At 45.3% G+C, this 25952-nt stretch overlaps 1 protein-coding gene across 8 annotated transcripts in view; it reads left to right on the forward strand.

Moving 5' to 3' along the window:
* The window catches only part of OGDH (oxoglutarate dehydrogenase), a 106161-nt gene that overhangs the window by 20035 nt on the left and 60174 nt on the right, over window positions 1–25952 (forward strand). For 2 of the 8 annotated variants that reach the window (XM_043502975.1, XM_038384650.2), the window contains exons 2-4: window positions 8931–9119; window positions 16448–16550; window positions 25070–25114. In XM_043502975.1, the coding sequence (XP_043358910.1) occupies window positions 8931–9119; window positions 16448–16550; window positions 25070–25114 (337 nt within the window). Of the gene's footprint in view, window positions 1–8930; window positions 9120–11961; window positions 12004–16216; window positions 16308–16447; window positions 16551–24995; window positions 25115–25952 lie in introns of those variants that run through there. The other 6 variants (XM_038384651.2, XM_043502976.1, XM_038384653.2 and 3 more) reach the window with 6 other exon arrangements.

Raw genomic sequence — 25952 nt, forward strand, 5'->3', positions numbered from 1 at the left:
CCTTGTGGAGCCATGTGAATGGTAGTCTGTAAATCAGAACTGCTGGAAATAGCTTCCCATTACCATGTGATCAGAGCAGAGCTCCTGCAGTGTTGGCGGAACACCAGTCCCTGGAAAACACCTGCTAACAGAGAAGAGACTATTCTGCTTTCCGCAGAGCCTGGATGTATGTGTGTGTTCTGGCTTTCAGTAGTACTTGCTATTTCCTGACACCTGTAAACTCAGTTTTTTCTGACACTTGAACAGAAAAGGCACTGAAATGGATCTGAAAGCCATTCTAGTATTAGCCAAAATTATGTTCAGTGCTTTAAGTGCTGCTGTGGATACGATGTAGTCCTATAAAAGTTACTGCATGTTGTAGCAAGGTCTGTGTGGAAGCATTCACATCTCCTTTTGGAACCTGACCTTTAGCGTTGCCCTCCTCTCTCTCTCTCCTTTCATTTGAGGATTAATTTCAAAGCTCTTCAAAAACTTCTCACAAAGGCCCCATCTGCGGGGAGATTATATGTATGTTTCAGAGGTGAAGAAACTAAATCACAGAGAAGGGAAGTGACTAGCCAGTGGTAACACAGTATGTCAGTGTAGTGTCGGCAAAGGGGCCCAGAACTCCTGACCCCCACACTGTAACCATGAGACTGTATTTTCTAAGAATAGTAAAAGCTAACATTATGGAACTATTTCTTAGTTTTTCCCTTTTATCTTACAGGAGTTTTTTCCTCAGATAGCTGGTCCCATTCACCACTGAAGTCTGAAGGTAGAGAGTTTATAAACTTCCCACTCTTGTTAATACTGGTTCATAGACTTCAAGGCCAGAAGGGACCATTATGCACATGTAGTCTGTTCAGTTTAGCGCTCCCAGTGTTGCTAACACCAGTTATAGATTCATAGATACAAAGGTCAGAAGGGACCATTCTGATCATCTAGTCTGACCTCCTGCACAGTGCAGGCCACAGAATCTCACCCACCCACTCCTATGAAAAACCTCACCCATGTCTGAGCTATTGAAGTCCTTAAATCATGGTTTAAAGACTTCAAGGAGCAGAGAAGCCTCCCTCAAGTCAACCATGCCCCATGCTACAGAGGAAGGCGAAAAACCTCCAGGGCCTCTCCAATCTGCCCTGGAGGAAAATTCCTTCCCGACCCCAAATATGGCATGGACAGGCCACGAATTGCTGCACATGGTTAGTTAACAGTGTGTCATGGCTAATCAATATGAGGCTCAAAATGCTGGGAGAAACCTGTCTACACTGCAATAAAGTGGGCTGTGTTGGTTCTGAATAGGCCGTGTACAACTTGGGACAGTTGGAAGGTATGAATTTGAGTTTGTCGTGTAAACCAACAAAGGACCATCAAGACAAGTTTTTGCTCACTCCTCTGTAAAATACAGATATGCTTGCAATAACTTAGTCACTCTCGGCCATTAGTTTGGTTTTCTTTCTAGCATAGGGTGTGAGGGCGAGTATTTAAATTAATGTATGAATACTGGCTGCCTTTAAAAGTAACAAAACCATTTGAACAGAAACTTAACAGTCCGAGTGGGGCAAAGAGCTGATACTAGAAAATGGGATCTCTGGCTTCTAGGTGACTGGTTCAAAGCACACTAGTGACCAAAGCCCTCATGAATGGATGGCTCTTTGTTGGCTGTTGTAAAACAAGTTGCCCTTCCTACCATGCAACTGTCCCAAATTGCATATGGCCTTATATCTAAGGTACCTGTGTGGCCTACTTCCCTGCAATATCTGAGTGCATCATTAGCAACCTCCAAAGAGAGAACTAGGATTAGATACGTCATGCAGGCCCACCTATCCCTTCACTCTTAGGGTATGTCTACACTACGAAATTAGGTTGAATTTATAGAAGTCAAGTTATTAGCGATTTTATACAGTCGATTGTGTGTGTCCCCACTTAAGACCATTAAGTCGGTGGAGTGCGTCCACAGTACCGAGGCTAGCGTCGACTTCCGGAGCGTTGCACTGTGGGTAGCTATCCCGCAGTCTCTGCCACCTGTTGGAATTCTGGGTTGAGATCCCAATGCCTGATGGGGCAAAAAACATTGTCGCGGGTGGTTCTTGGTACATTGTTGTCAGGCTCCCCCTCCCTCCGTGAAAGCAACGGCAGACAATCGTTTTGCGCCTTTTTTCCTGGGTTACCCATGCAGACGCCATAGAATCATAGAATAATAGGGTTGGAAGGGACCTCAGGAGGTCATCTAGTCCAACCCCCAGCTCAAAGCCATACCACGGCAAGCATAGAGCCCATTCAGCTCACCGTCACCGTACATTTCCTGGGTGCTGGCAGACGTGGGACTGCATTGCTACACAGCAGCAGCTCATTGTCTTGTGGTAGCAGATGGTGCATTATGACTGGTAGCCATCCTTGTCATCTCCTGGATGCTCTTGGCCGGCCTCAGTGAGATTGGTCGGGGCACCTGGGCAGACATGGGTGCTCCAGGCAGACCTCTGTGAGGTCTGTCAGGGGCGCTAGACATAAATGGGAGTGACTCAGGTCATTCTTTTCTTTAAATTTTTTGTCTAATGAAGATTCAGTCCTGCCTGGAATATTGGCAGAGGGATAGCATTGGCCTGCTAAACCCAGGGTTGTGAGTTCAATCCTTGAGGGGGCCATTCTGCCTCAGGCTGCTCTCCCAGCCAGCAGCACCGCGAGCACCCAGGAGATGATGACAGCTAGCAATTGTACTGCACCGTCTGCTGCCAGCCTACCCCTTGCTCCCCGCCCCCCCCCCCCGTGAAAGCAATGGCCGACAATCATTTCATGCCTTTTTCCATGCAGGCGCCATATTGCTGTCGGCATAGTCATCCACCCACCGCTTCCTCTGCCACTCTGCTCTCCTGCAGATGCCATACCACGGCAAGCATGGAGCCTGCTCAGATCACTGCGGCAGTTGTGACCGTTCTAAATGCCACGCACATTATCCAGCAGTATATGCAGAACCAGAACCAGAACCTGCAAAAGCAGGCGAGTAGGTGATAGCAGCCTGGTGAGGAGAGTGATGAGGAAATGGACACAGACTTCTCTTAAAGAAGTCTGACGGGCCCCGGCAATTTGGCCATCCTAGTGGCAGTGGGGCAGGCTCATGCCGTGGAATGCCGATTCTGAGCCTGGGAAACAAGCACAGACTGGTGGGACCGCATAGTGTTGCAGGTCTGGGATGATTCCCAATGGCTGCAAAACTTTCGCATGCATAAGGGCACTTCCATGGGACTTTGTGACTTGCTTTCCCCTGCCCTGAAGCGCAAGAATACCAAGATGAGAGCAGCCTTCACAGTTCACAAGCAAGTGGCGATAGCCCTCTGGAAGCTTGCAGTGCCAGACAGCTACTGGTCAGTTGGGAATAAATTTGGAGTGGGCAAATCTACTGTGGGAGCTGGTGTGATGCAAGTAGCCAACGCGATCCCTGAGCTGCTGCTAACAAGGGTAGTGACTCTGGGAAATGTGCAGGTTATAGTGGATGGCTTTGCTGCAATGGGATTCCCTAACTGTGGTGGGGCGATGGACAGAACGCATATCCCTATCTTGGGACCGGACCACCAAGGCAGCCCGTACATTTCAATGGTGCTGCAAGCACTGGTGGATCACAAGGGATGTTTCACCAACATCAACGTGAAATGGCCGGGAAAGGTACATGACGCTCGCACCTTCAGGAACTCTGGTCTGTGGGAACGGCTGCAGCAAGGGACTTACTTTCCAGAACAGAAAATAACTGTTGGGGATGTTGAAATCCCTATAGTTATCCTTGGGGACCCAGCCTACCCCTTAATCCCATGGCTCATGAAGCCTGGACAGTAGTCAGGAGCTGTTCAACTATAGGCTGAGCAAGTGCAGAATGGTGGTAGAATGTGCATTTGGATGTTTAAAAGTGCGTTGGTGCAGTTTACTGACTCGGTTAGACCTCAGCGAAACCAATATTCCCATTGTTATTATTGCTTGCTGTGTGCTCCACAATATCTGTGAGAGTAAGGGGGAGACATTTATGGCAGGGTGGGAGGTTGAGGGAAATCGCCTGGCCGCTGATTACGCGCAGCCAGACACCAGGGCTGTTAGAAGAGCACAGGAGGGCGTGCTGCGCATCAGAGAAGCTTTGAAAACCAGTTTCATGACTGGCCAGGCTATGGTGTGACAGTTCTGTTTGTTTCTCCTTGTTGAAAACCCGCCCCCTTGGTTCACTCTACTTCCCTGTAATCCAGCCGCCCTCCCCTCCCGCCTTTGATTACAGCTTGCAGAGGCAATAAAGTCGTTGTTGTTGTTTCAAATGTATGCATTCTTTATTAATTCATCACACAAATGGGGGGATAACTGCCAAGATAGCCTGGGTGGGGCGGGGGAGGAGGGGAGGATGGAAAGACAAGGCCACACTGCACTTCAAAACTTATTGAATGCCAGCTTTCTGTTGCTTGGGCAGTCCTCTGGGGTGGAGTGATTGGGTGCCCGGAGGCCCCCCCACTGCATTCTTGGGCATCTGGGAGAGGAGGCTATGGAACTTGGGGAGGAGGGTGGTTGGTTACACAGGGGCTGCAGTGGCGGTCTGTGCTACTGTTGCCTTTCCTGCACCTCAGCTATATGCCGGAGCACATCAGTTTGATCCTCCAGTAGCTTCAGCATTGCATCCTGCCTCCTCTCCTCACACTGATGCCACCTCTCCTCTCACTTGTCCCTCCTGTCCTCATGTTCATTTTGTGCTTTCCTGGATTCTGACAGTCTCCCTCAACGCATTGTGCTGGGCTCTTTTGGGGTGGGAGGCCTGCGTGAACTTAGAGAACATTTCATCGGGAGTGCATTTTTTTTGGCTTCTAATCTCTGATAGCCTCTGGGACGGAGATGATGCGTGGAGCGATGAAACGTTTGAAGCTGCGGAAGGGGAAAAAGGGAGATTAGTCTTTAAAAAGAGACATTTTAGAGAACAATGGGTAGACTCACCGTGAACCAAGCTGTTAACATTACATAGCATGTGTGCTTTCTTTAAAAGGTCGCATTTTGCCTCTTCTATCGAGGGCCTGCTAGTATGGTGTGCGAGATCACACACACAGGGCTGGCGGGCAACAGAATTTGGCTTGCAGGCAGACATGGTAAGCCACAGTCTTTTGGCTTCTTTAACCTTCCTAACATATGGGAATGGTTTTAAACAGCACCCTCATTTCACATACCAAGCACCCGTTGGGTTGGCCCTTTAAAATGGGTTGGCCATTTAAAAGGAGGGGCTGCAGTTTTCAGGTTAACGTGCAGCACAAACCCAACTAAGCCCCCTGCGTGTGCGCGCATGCGCGCGCACACACAATTCTCTGGGATGATCACTTCACCCCTCCCCCCACCGCGTGGCTAACACAGGCATGATTTCTCCACTTGTTTGCTGTGCTTCAACCTCCTCCTCCTCCTCATCTTCCTCTTCCCCAAAATCTGCATCCCTGTTGTGTGAGAGTCCATTGATGGAGTCCACGCACAGGGCTGGGGTAGTTGTAGGGGCACCACCCAGAATGGCATGCAGCTCATCAAAGAAGTGGCATGTCTGGGGCTCTGACCTGGAGTAGCCGTTTGCCTCTCTGGTTCTCTGGTAGGCTTACCTGAGCTCCTTAAGTTTCATGCGGCACTGCTGTGGGTCCCTCTTATAGCCTCTGTACTTCATGCCCTTGGAGATTTTTTTCAAATATTTTGGCATTTCATCTTTTCAAACGGAGTTCTGATAGCATGGATTCATCTCCCCATACAGTGACCAGATCCAGTACCTCCTGTTCGGTCCATGCTGGAGCTCTTTTGCGGTTCTGGAACTGCATGGTCACCTGTGCTGATTAGCTCGCCACGCTCGCCAAACAGGAAATGAAATTCAAAAGTTGGCGGGGCTTTTCCTGTCTACCTGGCCAGTGCATCTGAGTTGAGAGTGCTGTCCAGAGCAGTCACAATGGAGCACTCTGGGATAGCTCCCGGAGTCCAGTACCGTTGAATTGCGTCCACACTACCCCAAATTGGACCCAGGAAGGTCGATTTCAGCGCTAATACATTCGTCAGGAAGGAGTACAGAAACCGATTTTAAGAGCCCTTAAAGTAGGAAAAACTGGCTTTGTAGTGTGGACGGGTGCAGGGCTAAACTGATCTGATGCTGCTAAATCCGACCTAAACTCGTAGTGTAGACCAGGGCTTAGAGGTGCCCCACCATGTCAAGATCAAGATACCTTCGCAAAGCAGCTTGTATGAGGTAGTTTGAATGACTGCTGCTTGCAGGGCATCTGCATAGAGCTGGGAGCTGTGAACTCCAGAATTGTTCTCCCATTTCTGCCTCTGATTTGCTGTTTGTGGCCTTGGCCAAGTGGTGTGAGGACCTGCTTTCTTGAAGTGCTTTGTGCCCCAAAAAATCACTCTTACCTTCAGGACTCCATTTCCTCATCTGTAAAATGAGGGCATGCTTATCTGCCTTCTTCAGATCTGGAGCAGGATTGAGGATCAATGAGCGCGTGTGTGTGTGTGTGTGTGTGTGTGTGTGTGCGCGCTCAGAGCTGTCAGCAGTGGTGGTGTAGCTGTGTCAGTTCCAGGATACTAGAGAGACAAGGTGGGTGAAGTAAAATCTTTTATTGGAGCAACTTCTGTTCGTGAAAGAGACCAAGCTTTTGAGTTAGACAAAGCTCTTCTGAAAAAGAACTCTGTAGCTCAAATTGTCTCTTTCACCAACAGAAGTTGCCCCAATAAAAGATTTTATCTCACTACCTTTATGGTTAGTACTATCACTCCACCACATTCCCACATCCACAGCCTTTAGGGGGGCAGGGAAGGTGAAGTGTGGGGGGGACTTAAAATTCCTCCCTCCCACCAGGTTTTGAACCTTAAATCCGTAAAGAACTGGTTAAATGTAGTAAATTTCATTCCAATCTCCGCCTCTTTCCATGCTGCTCCCTGTGCATGGAAATATTATCCTGAGTGCTTTGGCTCTACCATTCATTCCTCCTATACACCTGCTACTTCCATGTTACTCACAAGTGAATTGTCCTATTGAAAATATATATAGGTGCATATAGTTTATACGCTTATACCAGAGGGTAGTAACCATGTAACCTTATTACTGTAACCCTTCTCTTTTCTCCCAGCCTCTTCCAGCCAAGCACAGGCAGGGCCACATCCCGCTGCACAGAGAGAAAGAGGTACACTCTGAGAAGGCTAAGATTAAGGGGCTTGCCACAACGCCCAGATGTCCACCCCCACTTGGAGTACAAACCCAAAATTATATGAAATTTGCTTCTTCTCTCAATGTGGAGAACCTCCCTCACCCCGCCCCTCCTGTTAGAAATCACACAAATTGGGTTATATTGTAAACCAGAAATACATGTAACCATTATAGTTAATAAATTTAAGTTCTCACCCGTAAATGTGATTCTAGTAATCTTCTTCACAGGACAGACGCCCTTCCAGACTGGGTTCAGTTCTTTCCCCCAGTTCAGTCTTGGTTGTTTCTTGCAGTCATCTTGGGTGGGGTAGCAGGGGAGAACTCACAACCTGGATTACCTCACTCCCCACGTCCTTTGTTTCCTAGTGTGACACTATCTCTTTCCCCCCACCCCACCCCCCTCCAGCTTCTGGTGAAAAAGTACAGAATTCGAGATGCGTTTCAGTATTGGGTGATGTGGTCACATGCCTCTATAGGGTCCCTGTAGCCATTCTTCACAGGCTGACCCACATGTTCGCAGGAAGACTAAGGTCTTTTACAGTCCATTGTCTCTTGCTGCTGGGCCATCACAGGCTTTTTCATCATTGTACATGAAGTGTTAGCAGGGGGTGTCACCCAAAGTAACACAGTTGAAATATAGATACGTAGTCAGTTTTCTTAATTTCAGATATAGACATGATACATGCATACAAATAGGATAATCATATTCAGTAAATCATAACCTATCCAACGATACCTTACAAGGCCCTTCTTGCTTAAAGTACATCTTAGTTATGTCATGCTCCTATCACAAGCATATTTTCATAAAGAATATGGAGTATAATGTCACGAGGGCTCTTCAGTGTGGCTGGGAAAAAGTATAACAGGATCCAATGGCTGAAAGTTGAAGCTAGACAAATTCTAACTGGAAATAAGGCACAAATTTTTAACAATCAGGGTAATTGATCGTTGGAACAACTTACCAACAATTGTAGTAGATTCTGCTTCAACAGAAAATTTGTAAATCAAGATTGGATGTCTTTCTAAAAGATATGCTCTAGTTCATGCACAGCAATTGGACTTGCAGATGGAATTAATTCAGGGCAGTCATATAGCCAGTTTTATGCAGGGGATCAGACTACACTACTACAGTGGTGCCTTCTGGCCGTCAGATCTGACTCTCTGGCTGCTGTCAGTGTGTTTAGCTGTGTGAAATGGTGACTGTGAATAAGTGTTAATAAATAAATAAGTTAATAAATTTGCTAGTCTCTAAGGTGCCACAAGTACTCCTTTTCTTTTTGAAAATACAGACTAACACGGCTGCTACTCTGAAACCTGTGAATAAGTGGGAGACTTTAGGCTACTGGGAGCCTGTCTACACTTGAAACACTACAGTGGCGCAGCTGCAGCTGCACTGCTATAGTTCTTCAGTGTAGACGCTACCCATGCCAACAGGAGAGTTCTCCTGTTGGTGTAGTTAGGGCACCCCTTCCCTCTCCCCTGACACCTCCCGCCCCTCCCCCCCCCCAAGAGGGAGTAGCTAAATTGATAGAAGAATTTTTCCAGAAACCTAGTCCTGTGTACACCAGAGATTTGGTTGGCTTAAATAATTGTTAAGAGGTGTGTGGATTTTTCACACCCCTGAGTGGTGTAGCTGGGTCAACCTAACTTTTGAGTGTAGATCAGTCCTAAAACTAGTGTAGACAAGATGTGGGATGGGGTTTAATGCTTTTTGAATTTTTGTGCAATGGATCTGTCACTCTCTTTTTTCCTTTTGTCTCCTTAGTCATGGGACATATTCTTTCGCAATGCCAATGCTGGAGCTGCTCCAGGTACTGCTTACCAAAGTCCCCCTCCACTGAGCACCAGCCTGTCTGCACTGACGCAAGCACGGTCCCTGGTTCAAGCACAGCCAAATGTAGATAAACTAGTGGATGACCATCTTGCAGTGCAATCTCTTATCAGGGCATATCAGGTAAGAACGCTTCTGTGTGGTGGTAGTGAATGGATACCAGTCTTCAGTTCAGGATTTGCTCCTTTTTAAAGATATGGGGCCTGATTCTTGACTGCCTGCAGCTTGTATAGTCATTGCCACTTGCCTTGCACTGGTGTCAATGCCTCCTAGATAAAGTGCAGCGTAATGGAGAATCAGCCCTGTTACTATTCAAGTTGTTGCCTTGAAATCACATGCAGAATTTTGGTGACTGGGTAAGCAACCTGCATGCTGTTACTTTTCTGAACTACTGGTGGAGCTAAACCTGTTACCCTTGGGTGCAGGAAAAGGCTTCCACTGTTCTGGCCGTTCTGTGTTGCATTTACATGGTAAGTATAGCTTAAGAATGTTTCCTTGCTGTTCTGTGTGTAAAACCTACCTCATTTTAACTGCAAGCCACTGATCTGTTGGCAAGGACGCATTAGCTGACACTTCCTAGATAATAGGAGAGCCAAAACCGTTGTTTTTACCCAAACAAATTATCACAGCTAAGCTAGTTATTAACCCCATCCTGGCAAAACAAGAGACATACCTTTGCCCATCCCTGACTGTTTGGTTGATGATTAGTTTCTAGAATTAACTTCTTAACAATAATGCATCTCCCACTTCATTCCTAGCTTAAAACCTGCTGCTGTGCAACAACTCTGTCTCCAGTGTTCCCAACATACTTCCAGGATTAATCCCTGATGCCTTAAAATAAAAATGCAGGATACATTTCTCATCTGCAGTTAGGAAGAGGCCATGCTGTCGCTGATTACTTAAATACGTTTAAATATGCTGGCTGAAACATCCAGATCAATACAAAGCTTGATGCCAAAAATCAACCTGTCAAGGGGAGCAGGCGTCCTGTCTTGGAGAGAACATCTATAAACTATGGAATCTATACTGCTTCCGATTTCCTTGCTGAGCTGTTTTTTTTTTTTTCTCAAGATGCTCTTAAATTTACTGTGTTTTGTGGTTTAGTAGTTTCCCATGCTGCTGCTGAGGGTGGTTCATATATTTTTTTTTTTAATTGTTCTCCATTTTGTCAGGCCTATGATCTTTATTGTGCACAAGTCTCACAATTTATACACTTCAAAAAGAAAGTAATCTCATCTGATCATCCCTTCAACTCCACACACATTGTACCATCCCCTTTATTAGCAGCCCCGTAGCAGGTTTGCAAAACTGCTAATTACCATTCAGAACTCTTTATTCTTAACTCTTGTCTCACCATCTCCCAGCTGCTGTCTGGCACTGCTGCTAAGGAAGAGCTCCCATGAGAAATTGGGATCACTCCAGGCATTGTAGGGGCCTGATCACATTTGGAACTGTTGCCTAGGAAACTGGGTCAAGCCTATTCTTTCATAAAGGCTAGGTTTGTTTTCCCAGCCCCTGAATGCAAACCTTGTTACCTGAACTGTCTCCCCACTGGGAGAGCTGAAATGAGCTCAGTTAATACAGCTGTTCCAGCAGGATCGCTGTTGAGAGACATTGTGGCGCCTCTACCCCTCCTGCTGCAGAGCTGAGTCTCTCCTCTGCAGGACTCTAGGCCTTGCATGCTCATGCAACAAGCGGTCAAGTTTGCAGTACTTAGCTCATACCCTGCTTGGTAATGCATAGGCACTGTTCTAGGCCAAAAGTCAGGCCATCGCCCAAGGTCAAGTTGAAATCTGCTGTAGATGGTCTTGGATCTCATCCCTGATTGTGTGGCAGAATCATCCACTTCACTCTACTTCCCTCAGTCCCAATGCTAATTTATGTTAGCAGCTAAACCCAATGTCTGCCCATTCTTGGTTTGTAGAATAAGCAGGCAAAGCAAAGAGAAAGATTCTTGGATTTTAGTTGTGTATACGTAGTCCAGCCTGAGGTTGTGGGTTTTGTTTTTTAAATCTGGTTACTGGTGAATATCAAATCCCCATTTCCTCCTTCTTTTTCCCCTCCCTGCCACAGCCTTGAAATGGTAGAATAAGAGTGTCCACACAGTGAGTTATACTGGTATAACTATTCTAGTAAAGTAGTGCCAGGATATCTTTCCCATGTAGAGAAGCCTGTAAAGAAAGGGCTACAGAGCCCGGCAGATAAAGCAGATGTTTGTGACATATGGCCTCTTTAAAAGCACCAGGCAATTACCATCTTAAAACCTGGATTGAATGCGAATATCTCCAGATTAATTATAGGGGAACAGTGACCCTACTCTGCTGAGTTTCGTAATGGCAGCAATGGTGGTTTACTTTCTAATCATACCAGTAGTTATGCATCTGATTAATTTTTGTAATGGTTGGTAGAGGCGTTTTGAGGCAGGAAAACAATCTGTCTTTGTATGATTGTAATGAAGGAAATAGTCATATGCCAGCAACTCAGGTGGAATTCCATACCTTGCTGCTCTCATGGCAGCCTACACGGTTCAGCATGTCTGCACTGCAGAGCTGCTTTGTGTTAAATGTAGAAGATAAAAGGAAACTAACTTCTCCCAGTTCCCACACTCATTCAGGGATTTGGGACATACTCACTGACTTGGTTTAGAATCCAGACAACTATCAAATCCATCTCCTGGTGCTCTGAGTTCTGAGCTGTTTGACAGCCGTAACCAGCCAAGCTGACCCTCCTCTGTTCAGTTTCCAAAGAACAGGATTTCTAGTATTGGAACCCCAGACCACTTGACATGCATGATTTGAGAAGCTGAACTGGTTGATCTAATGGGTGTCTCCATCTTTCAATTACAGGACAATCCTCATGGATTATCACAGGCCTGTTCAAAGGGTGGGGAGTGGGTCCCAGACTGGTGCAGGGGACCATTTTTCTTATTCTAATCCAAGACACTGTGGGGATTCATCAGCAGTAACTCTGGAGACGTCACATGATGCAGGTGCTCAGCGCTTTCTCAATGAGTTCCCCTAATTTCAAACACTAAATTATGGCTCCTCAGCGGATTAAACCACAGAAATCACTTCCTAAACCTCACTGGGATCCTTTACAGTACTAAGGCCTTGTTAGTGGCACAACTTGGATTTATAGACTTTGCCAATATAGCTACATCCCAGTTATATTCAGGAAAGGAAATTAACAATACCTTACAGCGGTATAGCTTTATCTGTATAACTGGGTCCACACTCGAGTGGGAGCTGCAAATATGATATCCTAACTTGCAGCTCAGAGTGGGAGCCGATCAGGAAGGGAGTCAAAATGTCTGCAAAATCCAGAGGCCTGGTCACCAAGATCAGGCAAGATACTGCCTTCAAATTGTAGTAAGCTTTCAGAAATCAAACTGTCTCTAGGCCCCCTAACTGAAACAGCAGGTCTGTTTCAAAATCAGCTGACACCAGTGGAATAAAGAACAGCAGTGTTTTAAGTCCCAGCAGGTTCTGGACAACAGTCTCCTAGCTGGAGGATAAAACTGTAGATATTGAAAATAGAAAATTGAAAATTAACTCAAAGTTTCATCAGTTGAGCGGGCAGTTGGTGGGAATGACCCCAATGGTTTGAGGGAAGAATTCATAACTCATTAGCAGGAAACTGTTTGGCATGAGACTTATTAAAACAACTAAGTTCTGATCTGGCATAGCATCTCTCATTGTGGGGCTAGGAAGCCAGGTCTCTCTGCATGTGTGAGCAATATCCAGATCAGAGCCCTCAGTAGCACTTTCCTGAGTTTGAGTGATATCTTCCCAAGCTTTTCTGATATCAGAAGCAGAACTCCTGAAGCTGTTTTTGAAGAATACCTAGCAACAATTCACATAAGTAGAAAACAACCCAAAGTCTGTAATAGATCAGAGATGGACTGAGAAACATCCTTTATCAAACCAATGTCTGCACAGCCTTTAGAATTTTCTCTGTCTGGGTGTCTATACTGTGCTCCTTGCTGTGGTATCTGAGTGCCTATACTTATTCCTTAACAGCCTAAAGCTCTTTAGAAAGATGAGGTCCGAAGCTGACTTGTAATATTGGCCTTTGACATCCTGCTTAGTCTGGAACTTGGTGTCAGTGGTAAGGTGGGGGCTCCGCTAGAATGAAAAAGACTAAACCATTTTGAGACTCGCCTTAGAACCATCCTCTGTGTTGGAAGCACTTTGCTATTTCAGTGCTGAAACTTGTTGAGTGGTTTAAGTCTTGTTCCTTGGTTCAGTCAATCACCTATGAAATGGAACTGATGTATCTGCCCAACTTCAGTCTTGGAGTATTACCAGCTGCTCTTCTGCTCCCAATCCATCCCGCAACTCCTTCTCTCTGGAATTATTGTTGCAATGCAACAGGACTATATTCTCTGCACTAACTAGTCATTCATATTTAAGCCTGCCAGCCAACTTGGCATTGGTCTGATCGCTCCCTGCCATTATTGATTTGGGAGCTGACTCTTAACATGCTATGGTGCTTACAGGTTTGTCATGGTTGAGTTCTTAAATTCTGAAAACTTGTATGATAACAAGTGCTTCTCCTGTACAGATCCAAGGTGGTGGTAGGTCTGTTCTTAACTTTGGGATCACTTCTCTGATCTCTGAGAATCTTTCATCGAAGAAGAAAATCTTTGCTTTGCCTGTATTGAATTTGACCCCCAGTGTTATAAATTTCTTCACTGTGGAGAAGGTGTTCTGCTGCATTCATAACCGTGGTTTCTTGTTTTTTATTGCTCCAGTAGTTAGACCTACAGCAGCAAGTCCAAAAAATATTCCAAAATATTTGAGGAATTCCCTTGTCCAAGCAATCTGCATAGCCATCTGTCTCTCTTGCATTTGATTCTGCATCAGTAGCTGTCTTTCCAGAACAATTGTAAAGTTCTTTTTCCTGCTCAGAACTCTGGACTATGGACTTATACTAATGGGAGCAGTCTAACCAAAGGACTGAGGACCTTCCAATGATTTGGAAGCAACCAGAGATTTGACTTAAGCCAGCAGTTTATTCCATCACTGCTACAAGCTTGAACCAAGAACTTTACAGTTGTTCTGGAAAGACAGCTACTGATGCAGAATCAAATGCGAGAGAGACGGATGGCTATGCAGATTGCTTGGACAAGGGAATTCCTCAAATATTTTGGAATATTTTTTGGACTTGCTGCTGTAGGTCTAACTACTGGAGCAATAAAAAACAAGAAACCAGGACTATTCATAACCATGTGAGCCTTCTGGGCTGCTATCTGCTGTTGAGCCGAGAAACTTCACACTGTACATGTTTTAAATATAAAACTAGGACATCCTATTGATCCAAGCAGAAACAAAATACGAACAACTTACCAAACCACAGAGCATGCAATAGGTCTACTTTCTTGTCTCCTAGCTACTGTGGGTTGAAAGCGAACCTTAGAATGTGATTGGGACCAAGAGGCTATTAATAGTGTTTCTCTTAGGCGTGTGTTCAGGTCATGCTTGTCAATCCCTTGACCTGTTGTTTAGGAAATGCTTTCAGAAATTATATGACAGAGCTCAAAAGTCCCTTTGCAGAACATGAAGACGTAAGCCCTTCCCCAAAGCGCTTACAGCCTAAGCAATTATAGAATATCAGGGTTGGAAGGGACCTCAGGAGGTCATCTAGTCCAACCCCCTGCTCAAAGCAGGACCAACACCAACTAAATCATCCCAGCCAGGGCTTTGGCAAGCCTGATCTTAAAAGCCTCTATGGAAGGAGATTCCACCACCTCCCTAGGTAACCCATTCCAGTGCTTCACCACCCTCCTAGTGAAAAAGTTTTTCCTAATATCCGACCTAAACCTCTCCCACTGCAATTTGAGACCCGTACTCCTTGTTCTGTCATCTGCTACCACTGAGAACAGTCTAGATCCATCCTCTTTGGAACCCCCTTTCAGGTAGTTGAAAGCAGCTATCAAATCCCCCCTCATTCTTCTTTGCTGCAGAGTAAACAATCCCAGTTCCCTCAGCTTCTCATAAGTCATGTGCTCCAGCCTCCTAATCATTTTTTTGCTCTCTGCTGGACTCTTTCCAGTTTTTCCACATCCTTCTTGTAGTGTGGGGCCCAAAACTGGACACGGTACTGCACAGGAGCCCTCACCAATGCCGAATAGAGGGGAACGATCACATCCCTCGATCTGCTGGCAGTTCCCCTACTTATATATCCCAAAATGCCATTGGTCTTCTTGGCAACAAGGGCACACTGTTGACTCGTATCCAGCTTCTCATCCACTGTAACCCCTCGGTCCTTTTCTGCAGATCTGCTGCCTAGCCACTCAGTCCCTAGTCTGTAGCAGTGCATGGGATTCTTCCTTCCTTCCTGGGACTCTGCACTTGTCCTTGTTGAACCTCATCAGATTTCTTTTGGCCCAATCGTTTAATTTGTCTAGGTCCCTCTGTATTCTATCTCTACCCTCCAGCGTATCTACCTCTCCTCCCAGTTTACTGTCATCTGCAAACTTGCTGAGGGTGCAGTCTACGCCAGCCTCCAGATCATTAATGAAGATATTGAACAAAACCGGCCCCAGAACCGACCTTTGGGCCACTCCACTTGATACCAGCTGCCAACTGAACATGTAGCCATTGATCACTACCCAGTGAGCCCGACGAACTAGCCAGCTTTCTATCCACCTTGAACACCATGAACACCCATGGAGATGGGTGTTCATGCTTCCTTTCCTTAACATCCCTTGCTACTGGAATCCTCAAAGAGCATTGCTGCTTTCTTGTCAACAGGCTGCTGCTACTTCTTCTAGGGGCCATGATGGTAGCCATCTACAGGTTGGAGAAGACAGGAGCTTTGTTGGTATTCTCCATGCAAGAGTAGTGCGGTCAAAAAGAAATCTTTCTTGAAATACCCACAGTCATATGTCATGGTGCTAATTTTGTGACAATACTGTTGCATTCCTTAATATCCCCTCCACAGTTTACTTTGATCTGTAAAATGGAGTTAATAATGGCTAATTCGGGGGGAGGGGTGGTGGCAGGAAGTTCTGGGGCCATGTTGATAAAACTTTGTATATTGTGTATACTCCATGTTGCTCTTTAACACAAGTTGTGATGTTTATGGGCAACTTTTTTATACATTTCATGCAATGGATCCCTTTTGTACAGTGGCTTTTCAGAAAGGGTGGAATGTGAAAATGTGTATGTCTCTTTTAATGAACTTGTTTAATAACTGATCTATGTTGTTGCTTCCAGGTCAGGGGTCACCACATTGCAAAGCTTGATCCTCTCGGCATTAGTTGTGTAAATTTTGATGATGCACCGGTAACTGTTTCTCCAAACGTTGGTGAGAATTATTCTGCAAATTAATTTGAATGTAATTTAACTTTTTTTTTATCCCTTCCCTTTTTTTTTTTTCTTTCTTTTTCTTTTCCCCTCTCCCTTTTTGGTATCCACTTTCCTTTCCATTCCTGGCCCATTTCATAGATTCGAGGGCATCATGTAGCACAGCTCGACCCACTGGGAATCTTGGATGCAGATCTGGACTCGTGCGTTCCAGCTGATATTATCACATCCTCAGACAAACTGGGTGAGGGCTTTGAGAGCAGTTAGTGCCGCATTGCTTGAGCTCCTCTCTCACTTTCACAGCTTTGTTGTAGATAGAACGCTTCACCAGGAAGAGGGGTCTTAAGTTTCCTTAGTAATGATCACACTCTAAATTTGTATCTGGTGAAACATTAGCTTCACCAGACGAGCAGCAGCGCACCAGTTCTTCTACTCCTTCTAGTTATCCTAGTGGACATGTATTGTGCCATGTGATAGATCTAGGAGCCATGTTCTCTCTCGTCTCCTATCAACATTTGTTAATTTCACATTGCAGTTGTAAGTGGACTGACTAGTCCATTGGTGCAAACAATTGCATTTCTGTGGAAGTGTAAAGTGATAGGAGGAGACAGGTTTCACGGAGATGGGTGTTCATGCTTCCTTTCCTTAGCATCCCTTGCTACTGGAATCCTCAAAAAGCATTGCTGTTTTCTCGTCAACAGGCTGCTGCTGCTTCTAGGGGCCATGATGGTAGCCCTCAGCAGGTTGGAGAAGACGGGCTCTTTGTTGGTATTCTCCATGCAAGAATAGTGCAGTCAAAAAGAAATCTCTCTTGAAATATCCACAGTCATATGTCATGGTGCTAATTTTGTGACAATGTTGTTGCATTCCTTAGTTCCTTGGCTTGCTGTGGGACTTTAAAACAAGTTGAATGCACAGTTTCAATTTTGACCAGTAATTATCTGCTAGTGATCATGACAAGGAAGCTTTGGAAAGCCTTCCCATATTAAGTAGAGAGGTTGAAAATACAGTGCTTTTGGTTGGAAGATGCATGTATGTTGCACAGATGACTGTGTGTGTTGTTCAGTACTTGAAATTCTATCCCAAAGGTGCTGAAATTCCAGTACCTCGCAACAGTCTCTAATTTTGATCTCTGTAATATGCTGCCATTCTTCTAGTCTAGATCATGATGGCTGAGCTCTCTGTCAACTTGCTGGTGCTTTCCAAGGGTTTATAAACCTGATTCTGTAAGCTCTCCTAAGCTGCATGCTTCTAACGTAGACTAGAGCAAGAGTAATGACCACTAATCCTGACATGGGTGAAACACCTGATCAGAATATATTGTGCATGTAAATGTATTTGATGATGTCTTGTCCAGCTACCAGTACAGGAACAGGAACATACTGCTGGAATCTATTCAGGAGTGTGCGAGGGGAAATAATTACAAAAATCCACTTGTTTAGCTTGGCTGAAGTATATAGGATTATTGAAGCAGTAGTTGCATTGTGGCTATGAAGGGCAGGTAATCCTGTGTACGATCATTCATTGTTCCTAGAGCTCTTGACACTTGGGTCCGATTTTTGTATTAAGGTTTATTGTTCACCATTCCTTCCCTTGTGGTGCAGTACAACTTTAAAACAAAGTCTTAGCTGGTGCTGATTCTGTCAGGGAGCAATAATGAGGGACTTGCTTTCAGACACCCAGATTCATCAAATGAGGGGAAACCTTCCACAATCTCAGCCCAATGTCCAGAAAATGCGTATCTAAATAGTTGTCTGGGTCTGTGCCACAAAGACCAGTGAACTCTGGGTGGAGCTAGTCCTGTGGCTGGAATCCCTTCACGTTGACGGCTTAGCCTGTCAGTTCCCAAGAGTCCAGATCCAGGAAAGAAGAGGAATGTTTAATCTGATGTCTGCTAACTGCATCACTGGAAATACCTGATGAGTATTTAAAATCATTTGGTGGCTCTCATTCTAGTCCTTTGCCCATGTTTGTGGAAGCAGGGGGGGTAAAGGTGGTTTTGAGCCACATCTTGTGCTCCCTGGATTTTGAGATTGTGTGGCACCCTGCACAGCCCCTCATGTAAATTAGAGCAGCCTCGTGCTGCTTTAATTTTAAGATCTACTTCCTGTAACTCCTGGAAAGCAAAGAATAGTCATAGTGAGTGTGTTATGGCCATGACTCCAATGCACCCCCTACAGCTGGGGGATGGCTGAGAGAAGGGGCAGTGTAGACCCTGACACCAGGGTGTACACCAGCTGTGGGGGCCTCTGTGCTCGGTATTCTCATGAGGTTGTTTCTGCCCTCTGAGGCCACTTTTATGCTGCCAAAGTGGCCTAAAGGGGAGTTAGTGTAGGTGAGAATTGGGCCCCATATCACAGCACTAAAAGGAAGAAACTTCTTGAGAACTAAATTAAATGTAACACTGAGCGGAGTACGGTTCTAATCTGGAAAATGCCTTGTGTTTAAAGGTATAGTAGATCTCTGTCTCACAGATTCAGTAATCATTTTTAGATGCAAAACTGTGTTTTTTTTTGTTGGAATTCTGCTCTTATTCTCAGCTCGCTGGCTTTGCAGCACTGACAGAAAACACATTTTAACTTGTTTAGTAACATTGTATTGATGTATGAGCTAGAATAGAGCTGGAGCTGAGCAGGCTGAAATCCTTTAAGGGAGAAATTGAGGGCCAGCGCAAAACCTATCTGTATGCACCAGTTTAAGACCTATCCTGAGACTTTAAGTGGTGTGTAGGCTATCTGCTGATTCTAGACCCTGACTAGACTTGGGAATATAGTAACATGTTTTCTAAACATACCACCCGAAATCACCAATTACTTTTGAAATCTTGATCTTAACATCTTTTCCCCCAATCTTTACTAAGATCAGTGTAAAAAGCTACATAGGATTTTCAACATTAGCAGGGTTACTGTTTACAGCATTTTCCCCATCCTGTCAAGGAAACAGTTGATGCATGAATTTGAAAGGGAACTTGTCATTAAATAGAAGATGGCTGTAAAATTCAGCCATGTGTGGAAAGATTCCTGATACGAGAAGTACAGCAGTACATCTGAGCATCCGGTTAAACACAGGTTGTTCTGCTCTGGCACAGTCCTCGCCAGGATCAAAGTGTTTGCTTCATTAAATAAAAAGAATTTAAAACTGGATGTCTTCCCCAAATGGGCATTGCAAGATCTAAAAGCAGGAGCAATGCTGTGGACAGTGGAAAGGCTGTAGGAACACCTGATGGGTCAACAAACATAAGAGAAAAGTAAACACTAGCACAGGTGTTTGCTGAAGAGTTCCTGCATTCTGTCAAAGTCTGTGTCAAGTAAAATCCTAACATTGTTAAAGAACAAGATAGGAAGCCAGTAAGAATGTTGTAGAACTTTGTCTTTGAGTGTCTCAGCTTTCCCTGCTTCAGTTAAAACTCATTGTGGAGGAATCTAATCTCTCAGGAAGTTCTAAATGAAATTAGCTGGCTTAGCTGTGAGCAGATGTGCATCAGCTTAAGACTCCAAAGGAAGAAAGTGTCTTAGTAGCAGGTATAGTCTAGTTATGCTTGAGGGAACAGACTTTCAGAAGACTGCTTTGCCCCCAGTAGCTAAACTGGAGTGTGTTTGAAAAGCTGGTCGCTTCATTTAGGAGCCAAAGGCCTTATCTAAACACACAAGATGTACTGCTTTAACTATGCCAATATAACAGGTTTCAGAGTAGCAGCCGTGTTAGTCTGTATTTGCAAAAAAGAAAAGGAGTACTTGTGGCACCTTAGAGACTAACAAATTTATTTGAGCATAAGCTTTCATGAGCTACAGCTCACTTCATCGGATGCATTCGGTGGAAAATACAGTGGGGACACACAGCCCTGGCCTATTGGATCAGATTTTGAAAAGGCAAGCTAAAAGGCTGTTGTGCAGTCAGTGTTTTTAAAGCTTTTAAAAAAAAAAAAAAAAAAGGTGGTGACTGACAAAAACATGCAACTGATCTGCCAGCTATGCAGCTTTGCTTACTCTCTGTTCCCTAAATTAGTCCCACCCCTTGGGGCTGCCACTACCCAGCAAGTAAACAGTTGTAGTGGTTGGACTTCATAAGAAGCAGGATAAAACAAGATGTTTTCCAGATGCCAAAGAGCACAGTCAGAAAGCAATAATTTCCCCTTCTTCAGACTTCTCTGCTATAAACAGAGGAGAGGTACTAAAAACAGAATAATTCTGTCGCAAATGGTGGGAGAAGAGGAACACCTGATCCTCTACCTAAGCAGAAAGCTTCTCCCAAGAGAACAGAAATACGCAGTAGTCGAGAGAGAATGCCTTGCTGTCAAATGGGCTATGGAGACACTGCGTTATTATCTTAGGCTGGCAGTTTACTCTTGTGACGGACCATGCACCCCTCCAGTGGATGCAGCGGAATAAGGAAAAGAATGCAAGGGTCACCAGGTAGTTCTTATCCCTCCAATCATTCCAGTTCCGCATACGGTGCAGGCCTGGATGCCACCATGGCAACGCTGATGGTCTGTCACGAGCATACTGCCTGGCGTCCCAAGTTGCCCAACTCCATGGTGTTGAGCAGAGGGGGGGGACATGTGACTGGGCAAGGCCAGATGGCTATAGAAAAGTAATGGGAGATAGATAGATATTAGCTCCAGGCTAAACAAATCCCTGGTACCAGGTTAAGTGAAATGGAAGCTGCTCCAGGTCAATTAAGACACCTGGGGCCAATTAAGAACTTTCCAGAATGCAGGGAGAATGCTATGTTGATTGGGACACCTGAAGCCAATCAGGGGCTGGCTGAACTAGTTAAAAGTTCCCAGTCACTCAGGTGGGGGTGCATGTCAGGAGCTGTGGGAAGAAGTTGCGCGGTTGGAGAGGCTGAGCAGTACACACCATATCAGGCACAAGGAAGGAGGCCCTGAGGTAAGGGTGAAGTGGAGCTTGAGGAAGTGAGGGCTGCTGTGGGGGAAGTAGCCCAGGGAATTGTACATGTCATGTTTCTAAAAGGTCAGCTACCATAGCTGATACTATTAGGGTCCGTGGGCTGGAGCCCGGAGTAGAGGGTGGGCCCGGGCTCCCTCCCCCCACCCACCCCTTTGCCCCCTGTTTAATCACTGAGACTGGGAGACAGAGACTGTGCAAGGGAGGATAACTTCTCCTCACCTCCCTCGCTGTCTTATGATGAAATTGGCTCAGTAGACTGTGACCCTTGTCTCTAGAGAAAGAAGGGTGACGTGGAGGGTCACAGTGAGCCTCTGAGGCTAGCGAAATCCGCCAGGAAACGTGGGACCCACGGAGGCAAGGACAGAGCTTTGTCACATGAGGTATCCCTCGCTGCTCCTCCTCTCTTCCAGGAGTGAGAATCTGTGAGCCTCATTCTCATCTCTCTTACAGCGGTGTAAATCACTGAAATGGGTCAGGGAGAGGAGAATAGGGGTCTGTGTGTCTCTTGGTTTAATGCCTCTTGTGGGGGAGGGATAGCTCAGTGGTTTGAGCATTGGCCTGCTAAACCCAGGGTTGTAATTTCAATCCTTGAGGGGGCTATTTAGGGATCTGGGGCAAAAATTGGGGATTGGTCCTGCTTTGAGCAGGGGGTTAGACTAGATGACCTCCTGAGATCCAGCCCTGATATTCTATGATTCTATGAATGCCTTTCCCTATGTATGCCTTACATGACAGGATGATGTAGGACTGAGAAACTGAATCCTTCAAATTTAGTGTTATCATTCATCTAAATCCCAATTTCAGCACTGGTACCCCCATGGCCTTAGACAAAGACACCTATGCCTCCATTTCCTAGTCTGGAGGTAATACTTGCCTAGCATTCAGGACTGCTGGGACCTATATACTGTTGGTAAAGTGCTTTGACTGTGGGGAAATGATATACTAGTGTCAGGCGGTCATGTACTATTATTCTTGCCATTGGGGGGCAGTTAGCAGACCTCTCTGCCAGTGCTGTTCACTGGTTGGTAGCTCAGGGACCATTAGAGGGAGGAGGAACACCTAGGCCTTCTCTTACAACTTTATCTTTGCATACTTTGAGTCAGCAGCAAGACAAGTACAAATATTCTGGCCACTGGTCTGGGATCTGCAGTAGCCTGTTTATCACATATGAAGCTAATTTCTAAGCAAATCCTGCTTGTTTTTAATGTTAAAATGGTTTCCTGAGACTTGGGTTGCAGTTAACAAGCAGAATGGTTAGTTGCTCAATGATTTTATTTGTCCTAGTGACACAACCTGTCCATGCAGTGAAATACATGGAGATCAGCTTTAGTAAAAGTTCTGCAGCTAATAGCTTGGGTACAAGATACTGTTGGGTGTATGCTGTAATTAAGAGGGGAGTAGCAAAGAGCCAGTTTCCAAAACTTGATCTCTTGATTTTCAAATGGTTTTTATTTAGCAATTTGCTATTATCTCTGCTCCTTCAGAAACTCCTTTTGACTTAAACAACATGAGCCCATTCATGCCGAGAAATGTGTAAGAGTATTGAAGCCTGTGTGAGAAGAAGGTTGAGGTTGGGATCTCCAGAAAGACTTAAGCACCCAGTTTCTCTGGAATGTTAGTGGGATGTGGGTGCTGAACTTCCTTATTTTCCTTTGAAAATTCCAGCCTAACTCGCTGCTGCCAGTAATGGATCTGATGGACAGTGATACAAAGAGAGCCATGTTAGCTGTTAAAACCCAAGGTGTACCTTGAGTCTTCGCAGCAGATTCCACCCTATGCTAGATGCCGGGGGGGGAACATATTGAAATCAAGGTACAGCAAGTTTCAGAGTAGCAGCCGTGTTAGTCTGTATTCGCAAAAAAAAAAAGAGTACTTGTGGCACCTTAGAGACTAACAAAGTTATTTGAGCATAAGCTTTCGTGAGCTACAGCTCACTTCATACACAGAGTCTGAATGCATCCGATGAAGTGAGCTGTAGCTCACAAAAGCTTATGCTCAAATTTGTTAGTCTCTAAGGTGCCACAAGTACTCATTTTTTTTTTTTTTTTTTTTTTTTTTAAGGTACTGCAAGTGAGCCAGCCAGCCTGTTTGGGCCTCTGGATGGGTTGTTGGGCACATTCATCAGTGGTACTTGTGGCCCTGTTGTGCCTTCCTGTTCAAAATCTAGCCCCAAGAAGCTCAACAAGCAGGTTATTTCCCAAACCCAGATTGATCTTCTGTGTTGCTTATGTGATCACTGGGCAGCATACAGGATTATTTGTAACCAGAGGCTTCCAAATGTGAAAATCTCATTCCACAAGCCAGTAAATTTCAGTAGCACGTTGATCAGATCCAGTCCAGCCTAGATCTTGTATATGGAAGTGCACTGCTTCCTTTCTCACCAAGATAGCTGTGGACTTGGCCATATTCCCTGCTGCAGAGGTGCCCAGAGTATAATCTGCTAAGAGCTGGCTGCTCATCTGTTGCTGGCTCTCCTCCTTTCCGGCTGCTAAAATGTCATTAAGACAGCTAAAAACGCACTGCATACTTCACTGTTCTCCATGTAAACAATTGCCTAGGGCCATTGTGGAGCAGCCAAAGGGAGAAGTGTCTCAGATGTGGTCCATGCTATGAAAGTGGTTGAGCCCCCAATCTTTCTAACCCTCAAATGGAGCTTTGGCACTGCTAACAGCTGTAGCCCATCCTGTGCAGGAGTCCAGTGTGTTGACTGTCTGTGTCCCCAGCATGTCTGACTCCATCCAGCATGCTTACAGCCAGTGTCAGAAATGACAAAGCATTTTGCATGTGTGGCTCTCCATTAAATGAGCAAGCCATTAATAGCATTTAGACACCGGGCAGACTTGAGTCAGTGCAAAGACTGTGATCAGAACGACATCCCCATAAGGACAGGTGTGCATCCCTGCATCTGTAAGCGTGCAGAGAACCTGTTCTCCTCTCTGTGCCTTGAACTGATGTTGCAGAGGCAGCTGCACTGCAGCCCTACATCCAGTTTCCTTGTAGCTGAATGCTGTCAGCAAATCCATCGTTGCTCTTTAAGGGTGACCTTGAAAATCATATCTCCCACCAGCAGCAATTGATTGGAGGAGTTGAGGCATTCAAAACACTGGCATTTGCAGAACAATTCCTAGCTTGATAAAGGTTTCAGAGTAGCAGCCGTGTTAGTCTGTATTCGCAAAAAGAAAAGGAGTACCGGTGGCACCTTAGAGACTAACAAATTTATTAGAGCATAAGCTTTCGTGAGCTACAGCTCCGGATGCATCCGATGAAGTGAGCTGTAGCTCACGAAAGCTTATGCTCTAATAAATTTGTTAGTCTCTAAGGTGCCACCGGTACTCCTTTTCTTTTAGCTTGATAAACTAGCTGTGAAGAAAGGACAGGGTCTCGTGTTCAGCATCTGGAACGCCTGTGTATGATACCTCCCCATAAGGCTTTATGCTGCTACAACGACTTTTAACAGATTTCCAGAGCTTTGTCAGACTCCTGGCTGCTGTTACATGCCAATATACTGTAATCTTCTCATGTGCATGTTTCGTTTAGGGGAACAATAAGAGGAGATCTCAAACCATGCAGCGCAATTGCTCCCCGGTGTCAGTGACACCCTTCACTCTCACCTGCACCCTCTTTGCGGCTGGCTTTCTGAAGGATTTCATCGTGGATCTCTTCCCCAGTATAATGCATAGTCATCCCCCATACTAAGCCTTCTCTCCTACAGTGGTTTTGACCATATTTGAATACTTTTTTTTTTTTAAACTTGTGCTTTCCATGACTTCTCTTCACAGTTCTGGTTTTACTAACTTTGACTGCATCTCTCTGTCTTCTCCCTTCTGCATCCCACCTTTCCCTCCCCTCCCAGATCTTGCAGTGTTCAAGGAGCGGCTGAGATTGCTAACAGTAGGAGGTATGCAAATAATGAGCCTTTAACCCTTCTGGAGTTCAGGACTCTCTTTGAATAGGTTATTCTGGGCATGTGCAGAGCGGGTAAAGTTACAAAACCCTCCCATGTTTCATCAACAGTGTCAAGTGTTTTGTATCATTTTTTAATGTCTCTCTCTGAATAACAGTGCCTGAGCTAAATGCTTGGTTAGTGATGCTGCCAACGTGCATAGGCTTATTTTAACCCTGAGTTTTTCAGGTGCTTTTCATATTGTCCACTTGCATGCCTGGCTTTCCAGAAATCCTATTTCGTTGTGCTCAGTCATTGTCTGGTATCCTGATGTCTTCTAGAGCCTAGAACCTGTTTTGAACTGGCATAATAGTTGGGTAGCTTTCAATGCACCTGCCTTCCTTTGACCAGATGACATTCATATTACTAGGTCCACTTTGCTTTCATCTGAATCGTTATTGTGCATGGAGGCCAATTTTCCCTGTTGGGCACCTAAAGTCAGGCCCTTCTCTGTTTCAGCCTCTAAACAGTTAGTCTGTCAGAGGTGCTGAGCATCTGTGTTGCCATTGACTTCCATATGCTCAGCACATTTGAAAAATCAAGCACCTAAAGAAACGGCCTAACTTTCAGGCATCCAAGCTGTCGAATTTTGGGCCAGTGTTTTAAAGAGGTGATCTCTGTGTTAGAATAAAATGGCCCCTGTATAGCGAATAAATAGAAAGGTTAGGGAGAGCCCGACCACACTGTACTGCCATTGGACCACATCTGTGTCCTTCTTCATAGTCCTGTTCTACAGGTTACATGCGGTGATATGGAGAAGTATGGGAGTGGATAGCAAAGGAATTTGTCCCAG

Source organism: Dermochelys coriacea, chromosome 26, assembly GCF_009764565.3.
Source record: "Dermochelys coriacea isolate rDerCor1 chromosome 26, rDerCor1.pri.v4, whole genome shotgun sequence".
Lineage (NCBI taxonomy): Eukaryota > Metazoa > Chordata > Testudines > Dermochelyidae > Dermochelys > Dermochelys coriacea.